Here is a 12,199-nt window from a genome sequence, read left to right as displayed (position 1 = left end):
TCCAGCCCCGGGGCTGTGCTCTCAAGCACCCCAGTGTTATGCTACCCACCTGCCAGGGTTGGACTTTTTACTTTGCCGTGAGTTGTTTTCAGGCATGAGAACGTTTTCTAGCTGTGATTCTGTGGGTATCAGATACATGTTATATTTGTGGGTCCAGCTTTTGGTCTCCTGTCTTCTTCTCTCCCAAACTTAATGCCCAGTGGGTCCCACTTAAGACTGCTTTTTATTATTTGTTTCTGGTGCCTAGTGATTTTAAAGAGTAACTGATTTTTCTTGAGTTAAGTCTGTTGGTCCTTTAAATAGTTTCTAGATTGTTGGTATATTTAGAACCTTAAATCCTTCTAGGAAACTCGAGAGGAAAGAATATGATAGCTATACACAGAGCTCAGAGTTGTAACAAAGATTTTATTATCAGCATTGGTTATTACTTTTTTTTAACATCTTTATTAGAGTATAATTGCTTTCCAATGGTGTGTCAGTTTCTACTTTATAACAAAGTGAATCAGTTATACATATACATATGTCCCCATATCTCTTCTCTCTTGCATCTCGGTCCCTCCCACCCTCCCTATCCCACCCCTCTAGGTGGTCACAAAGCACTGAGCTGATCTCCCTGTGCTGTATCAGCATTGGTTATGATGGTGACAAACCTAGATCCATCTTCTAGTTGGAGAGTGACTTAGTACATTATGGTAACTGCCTTTATATTGCATAGAATGTCTGTAGAATGTCACCAAGACATGAAAAGTAAAGTTTGTAAACAATTTTTTTGCATTGTTATTGAGATATAATTCACATCTCATACAATGCACCTATATAAAATGTACAATTCAGTTTTTTTTAGTATATTCACTGCATTGTACGACCATCACCACAGTCAATTTTGGAACGCTCATATTTCACCTTGAATTTGTCAGTTGCGTAGGAAATGGACATAAAATAGTGTATACAGTATGATCATACCACCACAATTTTTTTTTTATGTCAGAAAGAAAAAGATAAAAGGCATTATTAACTGATATATAGAATTATGGGTAATTGATTCTTTTCCTGTGTTTTCGGTATATTCTGTTTTTTCCAATTTTTCTGTGGTGACATGTATTACCTTCATAACAGAAAGCAGTAAACTAAATTAAAAACAAAAATGAAGTCATCGTAGTTGAACAACATGGGTTTGAACTCCACTTACACGTGGAGGTTTTTCAACGCTAAGTACTACGGTGCTACGCGGTCAGAGGTTGGTTGAATCCACAGATATGGAACTGAGGATAAGGAGGGCCGACTATAAATTATATGTGGATTTTCAGCTGTTGGGGGTGTCGGCACCCCAAACCCTCCAGTTGTTCGAGGGTCAGCTGTAGTTGGGAAACTCACATCCCTTTTGGTTTTTTCTCCTTCCCCTTGATCTTTTTAGATACTAACACTAGTTTTAAAAAAATGAGCTAATTAAGATCTTACCTTCCCTTTTAGAATGCCTTTCACTTTAAGTGTAATTAGGAAGCTCATGCCCCACCTTAACTGGCTCTGTCTCAAATCCTTTTCCAGGAGAATACAATGCAAATTAATTGGTGTTTCCCTGACATCCAAGGAAACAGGGTAAACCTCAAATGCTGATACAAACAAAGCCAAAGGACCGTGAAAAGATGACCCTCTGGGCCTCCCCTCTCAGGGTAGCCCAGGTGTGTGTGTGCACGTGTGTGTGCGTGTGCCGAGTGTAGAGCATGCTGGGCATTACCTGTACTGCCTGATGTACGTCCGCTTCCCTATCCGAGTACTCGCAGGCAGAAGGGCTGTGAGCAAGTCAGCTGTGGCCTAGGGTTACTCACTGCTCTTAAACCCAAGGATTGTAAACCGAGGCAGGCCTGCAGTGGGGAGAGTTAGGAGGGGCAGACCTGGGTGACATCTATAGGCTGGTGCTGCCTAGACTGGTCAGAAGGCCCCAAAACAGCTCTTATCCCTCCCTTCTCCTCTGCCCTTATCTCTCACCTGAGCTGCTAGGGCATTTGTCCTTATTTATTTATAAAATATTTATTTATTTGGTTGTGCCGGGTCTTTGTTGCTGCAGGTGGGCTCCTTAGTTGTGGCACGTGAACTCTTAGTTGTGGCATGCATGTGAGATCTATTTCCCTGACCCGGGCCCCCTGCATTGGGAGTGCGGAGCCTTACCCACTGCGCCACCAGGGAAGTCCCTGTCCTTATTTTTACGGGCCTCCTTGCCTCATCCATTGCAGGTTCTCTGTCTAGCTTCATCTCCAGGCTATTCGGTGCCACAAACAGAGCCTTTGCTCTCTCAGGAGTGTGCAGCCCGCTTCTAGTGGGAGTGTTGGCGCACTTCTGACATCCAGGCAGTTCCCACTCATCTTGTCCTGAGCTGATGCACCGCCTCTTCTCCGAGCTTTCTCTAAGTGGGAGGCAGAATCATTTATTCCTTGATCTGTGTCTCATTTATAGCTCTTGCCACATTGTGTTATGGTTATTTATCTATGGGTTTGTCTCTCCCACCAGAAAGTGAGCTCCTTGAGGGTAACGACTTTATTTCATTAAACTTTTCTAATGCCCAGGCCCCTGGGATCATGTGAAAAAGTACATATTTAACCTGAATAGTAGTGAAAATGTACACAGATACCGGCATACAGGTGAGTGCAGAGTCAGGATATGTGGCTGGCAAGAGAAGGCAGCAGAAGGCAGTTCCAGAATCCGGACCATATCCCCGAAGGATTAACAGTCCCCTAGTAAGCTTTGATCCTTTTTTCCAAAAGGAATTTAGCTCACACTTGTAAGTTTGCTTTGTTTTTGGTTTGAAGGGATCTCAGTGTTCCCTGAGCATGTCACCTAAACCAAATGGAGGATTGCTTTGTGTATGCTCTGGCTTGAGGTAGACTCTGCAATTACTTACCTTAATTAATGTCTAGTTAGAAACTGAATAAAGCCATGCAAAAGTAGTAATATTGCTTAATTAACAAGAGGTTTCTGAGACTTAGATCTGTAGGAGTCTCTTGGTCTAGATTGGCCTTGGGTTAAATATATACTGCAGAGTGTACAACACAGCTGTGAATGGTTTACCATATGGGTCCAAATAACTAGAAAGGAAAGTCAGCTAAATTAGAAAAGGATGAATCTAGACTACATAAAATAGATTGTAATTAGAAGCAGCACAACCCCGGAGTTAGTGTAAGTGCCAATAAACTGGTACAGCTTCGGTCTCTCTCTGGAAGGGGAGGGTAATGAATTGCCCTATTATTATTGCCAGTTTTGATTTTAGCAGTATTTGTGTTCTCCGGAAGGGTTGCAGAAGCGGGTGATTTTTCCCTCCCTTATAAGCACAAGTATAGAAGCATACGGCAGCAAGTTTCTGCGCTTATTTTTTTCTTATACTTCGGAAATGGAGCTGCTTAAGATTTCCAGCGTGGCCGAAAGACTTAACATCCCATGGCAGTGGGAAGCAAGCCAGGATGTGTATTTTTGGTTTCACCTGCACACCTGGAGGTATATTCATTTAGCTGAGACAGCAATGAGGAATGTATTCTCTCTTTTTTTTGCGGTACGTGGGCCTCTCACTGTTGTGGCCTCTCCCGTTGCGGAGCACAGGCTCCGGACGCGCAGGCCCAGTGGCCGTGGCTCACGGGCCCAGCCGCTCCACGGCATGTGGGATCTTCCCGGACCGGGGCACCAACCCATGTCCCCTGCATCGGCAGGCGGACTCTCAACCACTGAGCCACCAGGGAAGACCAGGAATGTATTCTCTTGAAGATGCCAGGAGGCAGATTGGCTCTGAAAAGTAGCTTCTCTCCCACGGGAGCGGCATCGGAGATGTGGGCCCAAACTAAGAACCCCCACGCCTGAGTGTGAGCACGCTTGTGGGAAAGGCCTTTCTGCCCCACGTAGCCCAGGGCCTTCTCACTCTAACCATCCTGGAAGTGAACAGGAGGGAACAAAACCTTCCCGTTGATGAGGACTTTCCTTTTGTGTTCAAGCTCACTTTAGACTGAATTCTCCTCTTACAGCACTGCTGGGAACAAAGAGGGACCAGTGCTGAGTCACGGCCACCTTTACTCTGGGCACAGATTTTCTGATTTTTTTCAAGATGATCATTGTCTCCTCGGGTAGGTAGATGCCAGACTCATGCCAAGGAGCCTGTGAAACATGGGTGAAGGAGTCCTTGGTGCCTTTCTCATTGTAGGCATCGGCTGTGTTGCCTGCCTGTCAGCTTTTTTTTTCCTGTAAAAAATGGTTATACCCCTTTTCCATGAGGAAATCCCAATACCGGTGACACCCAGGGACGATGGAAGTCACCACGTTCAGGTGTCGGCAGTGCTGAGACAATAACTAGTAACTTCTCTGTCAGCTGAGTTCAGGGCGGGTATCAGTTTCTTTTACATCTGTTCAGATTTTTTTTACTTTCTGACTCAGGAAGCTGGTAGAGCAACAGGGCACAAATTGGTGCTTTCATTTTATGCATAACCCTTCATTTGCAATTTTATTTGATTTCGATCTTGAGTAGTGGCCTTTGTGTTTTCCTGCTGGTCCTGTAGAGTATCTCAGAAATGTAATTATGCACAGAAGGCAGACAGGGTTCCAGATTATTAAAATACCCCAGTGGGATTACCAAGGAGACTGTACTTAAATCCTTTCTAAGGGACTCAGCTGAGGTGAGACCAGAGCAGAATGGAAATAGAAGAAATTTGATTTCTGGGCCCAATCCTCTTCTTAGGCACTTAGCTAAACCACGCTTTCCTTGAGTCGGGGCAGGCAGCACCGTGGCAGATGGTGGGAAGGGTACTTTGGGCAACAGTGTGTGTGTGAGTGTCTGTGTGCGTGCATGTGTTTCTCTGTCTCTAAAATCACTCTTACTGGCATTTTAGGCTCCCACGGAGTTATGAATGGCTATTTCCAGAAGAGAGTCTTCTAGCTCTTTCTCTTGAAGAAAACCTCAGTTGGGTTAGCTCAGTGGCCACGCATTGTTACTGGGTGGCAAATCATTATCTACAGATTACTCAACGGGTGTACATTTGTATGGTCTAAACAGTAAGTCCAGTTCTGTAGACAAATAGACACGTTACTGTCTCCAGTCCTTTTTAGCCACAAGATGGAGGAGTGTGGTATAAAGAAGTACCAAATTATAATTCAAAAAGGTACAGACATGACTCATAGAGATATAGGATAAACACGTGGCAAACATTTATTTAATTCATTGAGATAGGGCTGGTTAAAAGGGAAATTTGAGAGACTAGGTGTTTATAGACACTGAGGAAAGAATGTTGGAAGAAGATTGCTAGGCTGGATACAAGACCGTTAATGTCCTTCAGGGCACTGAAGCCATAATCTTGGGGACTATCCTTTCTAATGGACCAAAATCTACAAGTTAACACATAACCCCATAGAGCCTATGCCGTAATCAGTAGTGAGTAGCAAGTTGAGTGAGAGCGTGCCCTGGAGAAACAGTCTTGGATGGGCCTTTTAGCCACACTGGGAAGACACGTTCCCTTCCTTTTGCCTTATTTTCAAGTTTTGGATTATTTTCTGTAATAGGAGGCAGAATGGCCCAACGTAGATATTTAATCCTGGTTTGAATCCCAGCTCTGCAAGTGACTTGCTTGTGTGACCTTGGGTGAGTCCTCATCTTTTCCTCATTGGTACAATGGGGATGACACTAACACCCATCGCACATGGACACGATGACAATTGCAAGAGAGCTTTGTACAAAGCACCTTGTAAAATGCCTGGCATGTAGGTACTCAGTGAATGGTTGATACTATCAATATTATAATAAAATAAAACCCATGGGTCTGTGCCTTCTGCTCTCTCTGTGGCCTGCCTGTGACCTTGTTGTAAAGATGGTTTCTGAGTTTTGATACTGATATGCCCAGTAACCTAAGCCAAGTCCCGGTTTTACCTGTGATCTAGATAAGGAGCGGATCTGGGCAGTTTTCCTTTATCTTCTAACTAGTCAGTCAGCCCTGCCTGGAGGGCCTCCTGAGTCCTTTATCAAACACAATGAAATCTGTTTTCTCTGTGCAGTCAGTGTGCCTTGGCAGATGTGAGTCAGATCCTGTGCAGAATGGCCTCTTGGTTCCTGGCCATGAACAGTAAAGATGCACATTTTCCATGCAGTGCCAGATGTGGAGCTGACTTGGGGTTTCCACCCGCGGAGAGGAGGAGACTCCAGGAGGCCCATTTTGTGGGTTTGGATTCAGCTGTTATTTTAGACTGCAAGTGTTCTTTGTTTTAAAAATATGGCTGATGTTTTAAGGAACCCACGACCCCACAGTTTTCTATGTGAGCCCTGCTGTCAGCGGTGCCTTCCCATGGCATCACTTGCCGGAGCTGTGGCTTCAGGTGACTAGCACTTAGAACAGGGACTGATTTTTTTTCAGATGCCCTGGAGTGTGGGAAGCATTTTTGTAGTTAGCTGATAAGATTAGTTGGCCATTTTCATTCAAGGAAAAAATGCTTAAAAACTTTCCTGCTGCTTTCCATCAGGAGCCAGATAAATTTGTGTCTTAGTTCCTCACCAGTCTTGAAAATCTTAACTTCTGTTAGTGTTGAAAAGATATTTAATGTCCCTCAACAGAGGATTGGATAAAGAAGATGTGGTACATACATACAATGGAATATTACTCAGCCATAAAAAAGAATGAGATAATGCCATTTGCAGCAACACGGGTGAACCTAGAGATTATCATACTAAGTGCAGTAAGTCAGACAGAGAAAGACAAGTATCATATGATATCACTTATATGTAGAATCTAAAAAGATGATACAAGTGAACTTATTTACAAAACAGAAACAGACTCACAAGCCTTCGAAAATAAACTTACGGTTACCAAAGGGGAAAGGTTGGGCGGAGGGATAAGTTAGGAGGTTGGGATTAACATATACACACTACTATATATAAAATAGATAATCAGCAAGGACCTACTGTATGGCACAGGGAACTCTATTAAGTATTCTATAATAACCTATATGGGAAAAGAATCTGAAAAAGAATGGATATATGTATATAAATATGTATAACTGAATCACTTTGCTGTACACCTGAAACACAACATTGTAAATTAACTATACTCCAGTGTAAAATAAAAATTAAATTTAAGAAAGGCATTAAAAAAAAATATGCCTGAATCACAGAATTTACTGTGTTCTCCCCCACATTCTGTGGGATCCTGCACCCATGTCATTGTTTCCCAATGTGAGGCTTTGCTTGGATTACTTTGTGACCTTCTGTATCAAACACAAGAGGAATGGGATGGGAAAATAGGCATTATTCACATTTATTGTTTTCTTTATGCGTTTGCTTCATCCACGCAGTTTCTTTTCGACCCTGGGCTCCTTCCCTCAGCAGACACTTCCCTTCTCACTGGCACAGGAGCAATCGGAAAGTGCAAATCCAGAGAGGCAGAGCCTCATCTGCCGTCGTCTGCACCTACGTTAACCTTGTTTAAATGTAAAGCTTTCCTGGTGTACTGGCACTTGCTGTGCATTTGTTGACGGTGATTGTGCTGACATAGGTAGCTGAACGTTCAGCCCTCATCCTTCAGCTGCATCCTGAGCAGGAGTGGTGAGTCACCAGATGACCCTTGCAGCTTCAACCTGGACTGGACTGTTTTCCACAGGAATAAACCGTCTCACCAGTTATGATGCCAGGTCGAGAGGAAGCAGCACTGTTCTGAAGATAAGATGGTGAAATCCCACTGGCAGATGTGTGCATTCTGGGGTTCCAACACAGGACGTGTCTTCCATGGCTTTGAATAGGCCATCGATCCTGGGCACTATGATTTATTTTCCTCTTTCTAGTTCAATTTGAAACTTGCGCACAGTGGTATGGGAGGAGCAGCTGATGCAGGTGAGGCCCTCGGAAGGAGGAGGGGGCTTCCACTGGCAGAAATAGTCTCCATTTACTTTCTTTGTAGTTGCTGGCATTAGCATCTGTGCAGTGTATCAGATCTTTCATTGGTGAGGGGTCCCAGCATGCTCGATGCTGCATTGCAGCAGTCTGTTTGTTGAGTAAGTAATTCAGGTAAAATACACTTAGACGCCTTCAGGCTCTAGTTGTTGCTGAGTCCCAGGTGAGATTCAGGTTAACCACCCAGGCTCTTTACGGGGATTTCCAGTAACTGGATTGTATTCTGACTCTGTTGGCTGAATGCTAAGCTGCTATGAACAGAAAGGTTCATTGTTTGGTTGCTAAGAGAGGTTTGTTTCAATGACTAAGAACACGGGGCTGCACTGAAGTTTGTGGCGTGAGCTCTTTTCAGGTGTTATTTCTTACCAGGGTTGTTTGAACAAAGGTAAGCATTTCTTTCCCTAAGATTGTAGTTGACCCTGCACCTCACAGAAGCAGTTGGTAGAAGCGATTTAATAGTCTTATACACAGGCAGATTTCCAATGACCTTTCCACTTCCCACCCATGCTTTTCCATCTCTGTTGGCGATTCTCAAATAAAGAATCACCAGGGAGCTGGTTGAAATGCTGCTTCCCAGGTCCAAAGTCCACAAGAGTCTTTAATCATATCTCAGAGGGCAGGGAGGCCCAGGGAGCTGTGTTTTTTTTTAAATTTTCTTTAATTTTTAAAATTGAAGTACAGTTGATTTACAATATTATATTAGTTTCAGGTATATAGCATAGTGATTTGGTATTTTTGCAAATTATACTCCATTATAGGTTATTACAAGATAATGGCTATAATTCCCTGTGCTGTACGGTATATCCTTGTTGCTTATCTATTTTATACATATTTTTTTTTTTTTGGCCATACGTGGGCCTCTCACTGCTGTGGCCTCTCTTACTGCGGAGCACAGGCTCCGGACGCGCAGGCCCAGCGGCCATGGCTAACGGGTCCAGCTGCTCTGCAGCATATGGGATCTTCCCAGACTGGGGCATGAACCCGTGTCCCCTGCATCGGCAAGCGGACTCTCAACCACTGCGCCACCAGGGAAGCCCTATACCGTCATTTTAAATGTCTGTATATTATCCCACTATAAGGACAAAAACATTTATTTAATCAATCTACTATTAGACATTTTCCCCCTTTATTTTTTGCCAAAATAAGCATCTTTGAAACGATCTCATATTCAGCAGTTGGGTTTCTACGTTGACACCGGCTACTCTGAAAATCAGAGCTGAAGGTATAAATGCTGCAGTTAAGGTAACTAACGTATTGGTATGAATTCACTTAAAAATGAGTATGTAAATACAAAAATGTTACTTATTTTTATACCCAGAAATTCTAACTTTCTGCTTTTTGATCTTTCTAACACACTTGAGAGTTTAGAATACCTTCTTTGTAAGTCTGCTCATTGCCTCTGTCTCAGAGTATTATCGTTCTGACCTTTCTGTCAGAATGATAGGCTGGGCTGTTCGCAGTTCACGTGTGACCCTGGAGGCTTAACCACTCTGCTCTTTCTCACTCAGGAATTACCTATCCAGTTATGGCAAAGACTTCTTTTTATTAAACAAAGTTCATAATCAGTCAGGAGAGAGACCTTTCACTTTCTGAATTCTTAAAATAGTGCTTCCTTAAGTTAAATGGCATGTTAAGAGTATTTCTGATATAAAATTGGAAACTTTCAGATACCAGAAGGCATTGCTTATCTTTGTAAATACACATGTTCCAATTAAAATAGGTACTAAAATATTTCGGTGGTACTTCAAAACTCCCAGTTTAGATTTAGATTAAAACATTATTCTTTTTAATAAAGTTACAAAATTGATTATTAAAATTGCCTATTGAATATTAAAAGCAGTGGAACATTTATTTTCCTTACAAAACAATTTAGTCTTCAGTAAGTAGGATTGTATTAATCAGTTATGCTATTAAAATACAACTGCCATATTAAATCTGACTCATTTGTCATGACATTTTATATAATTATAGAAATTGTACCTAGCTGCTTATATAGCCATAATCCTGCAATAAATATAAATAATTGTCTGTATTACTTCAGGTCGCGGTTACTGTCTATTAAAACCTCAGTTAAATGGTAATTCGGGGACCTTCCTTTAAAATCTTTCTAAATCTTTGTTGTTCCATGTGACTGCCAAAGTCCCACAAATGCACCTCCTACTGTTGAGTCCAGAAACCCAATTTATGAATGAAATAGTTTTTTGTTGTTATTTTTGGTTTTTTAATACAGATACTTAAAAAGGTCCATTTAGACTTGAGGTTTGAGGCTGTTAGGAAAAACAGAAAAAGAGGGTATACATGTTGGGTGGAGGGCGCTGACAAAAAGAAAGAAAACATCTTAATGTCTTGGCGTTTCACTTTAGGGACTAATATATATATTTCAGGTTGAAAAAATGCTTAAAACCTTCTATGTAAGCCCAGAGAACTAGAGCATATGGTTGAGTAACTACTCCCTACTTGTGTCTTCATAGGTGTGGATGAGGTCACCATCGTCAACATTTTGACCAACCGCAGCAATGCACAGAGACAGGATATTGCTTTCGCCTACCAGAGAAGGACCAAAAAGGTACAGCAGGTTCAGGGATGGAGGGCATTCCATGCTGAATTTCAGTTCCTCAGCCATTGCTTTTTCTTTTTGTGAATTCTGGCTCTTCCCAGCAAGCGCCTCCTGGAACCCTAGGAGATCCAAGGTTTTCCCCTTACATCCTGTAAGAGTCACAACTCACATATACGTGTCCCCTGCGGTGCTTGGAGCTTATGCATAAAGACCACACCCTCTTCCACCCCAGAGGGTGTAAAGGGAGCAGTTCCGGAAATAGAAAGGATCAGGGAAAACAACAGGTATCATTTATTGAGTGCTAACCTTTGTGCCAGGTATGCCGTTCTCTACACGTGGCCACTCATTTCATCTTTATGACTTCTGCTGGTTCTTGATAAAATGTTTTAAATTTAATCTTGGGACACTAGCCTCCATTTGAGTATTGATCCTGGCACACTCCTCTCATTCTTAAAAAAATACAGTTGAATTCCTAAGATCTTTGCAACCGCCAGGTTTAGTTTAGTAGCTCGTTTGGTCTCTAGGCTGTCTTTACCTTGCCATGCTCTCACTATTTAAAGGGTCTTGTGTGCCTTTTTCCCTTGCTCATCCACGAGTGGTTAAGGAACAGCCCAGCACTTGTTCATCCTTTATTTTGTCGCAGTGTTAGGAAATTTATTTTTACAGACAGGCTGCTTTATTTTTAACTTCTTGCTATTAAAAGCTTTCGATTTATTCTTGGACGGTGCAGTAAGCATGGCTTCCTGCAGCTCCCGCTTGACTTATGGCTTTCACTCGTAGTCACAGTGGAGGTGAGCTGGAAGGAGTCTAGAAAAGACATTTCTGCACTTGGAGTTGACATGACCACCAGGGTCCAGGAAGTTGCAGGTCACACCCTGCTATATCTCCCTCTCCCACCTCTCAAAACAGTTGGAAAGGACGTAAATAGGAAAGCATGCAGCTTGTTTCCTCTCATATGCATTAAAATTTTTCTTCCAGCTAGACTGACATTAATCTACTACAGTGAGGCATGGAAGGGAGTGTTTATTTCTCCACTTTCCCAAAAGGATCTGTGAGCTGGTAGAGCTGAGTTCCAGTTGGAGCAGAAGGCCCACCTCTTTGGACAATATGCCTGTAATTGCTCCTTCAGCTGTCACTTAGAGAGTGTGGTCTTGGAACACACTTGGGTGTGGACACATAAGTGTACATAGAAATGTAGAAGCCTGGATTTCGATTTCAGATGAGATGTATGGAGGACAAAGCTCTCACATACCCTGTTGGAGGGATGATGTTACAGAATCATGATGGGTTTGGTGACCTCACAGGCTTCATGGTGGGCTGGGAACAACTCACTATCCTATGATTCTTGATACCTCTTAACCCTGGGCTAAGGAGAATTATCACATTTTAAGAAAGATACGTAAAATAATGGAGATACTTTCTGAAGGAAATCCTGAAAGCAGAACCTTATTGTTTGCATAATAAAGGAGAAGGCCCTGTATTGTACTTTAACAATAGGGACCGAGGCTGCCTAGTTGAGGGGCTTGAACAGCATGGGTACAGCTAGTAGAAGTGGACAGGAACTGGGACAGAGGATCAATGTTATATTTCTTTCATGTTCAAGCAGATGCCAGGTTTCTCCTGGTAGAAGGAATGGTCATATTTTATTTGTCAAACATATCTGGACAAATATTCTTTGCTAAGTGCAAAGAAAGCCCTGTGCTTGACATTATGAGAAGCAGGAAGTTGGCTGTCCATAA

General features: G+C 42.6%; 1 protein-coding gene across 1 annotated transcript in view; it reads left to right on the top strand.

Moving 5' to 3' along the window:
* Nucleotides 1-12,199, top strand: part of ANXA2 (annexin A2) — a 44,292-nt gene that overhangs the window by 17,487 nt on the left and 14,606 nt on the right. The window contains exon 4 of the mRNA XM_004327215.4: nucleotides 10,375-10,469. Within this exon, the coding sequence (XP_004327263.1) occupies nucleotides 10,375-10,469 (95 nt within the window). The remainder of the gene's footprint in view (nucleotides 1-10,374; nucleotides 10,470-12,199) is intronic.

Source organism: Tursiops truncatus, chromosome 2 (genome assembly GCF_011762595.2).
Source record: "Tursiops truncatus isolate mTurTru1 chromosome 2, mTurTru1.mat.Y, whole genome shotgun sequence".
In the NCBI taxonomy this organism is placed as follows: Eukaryota; Metazoa; Chordata; class Mammalia; order Artiodactyla; family Delphinidae; genus Tursiops; species Tursiops truncatus.
The sequence above is the reverse complement of the archived record's forward strand: the minus strand, read 5'-3'. Positions and strand labels throughout refer to the sequence as shown.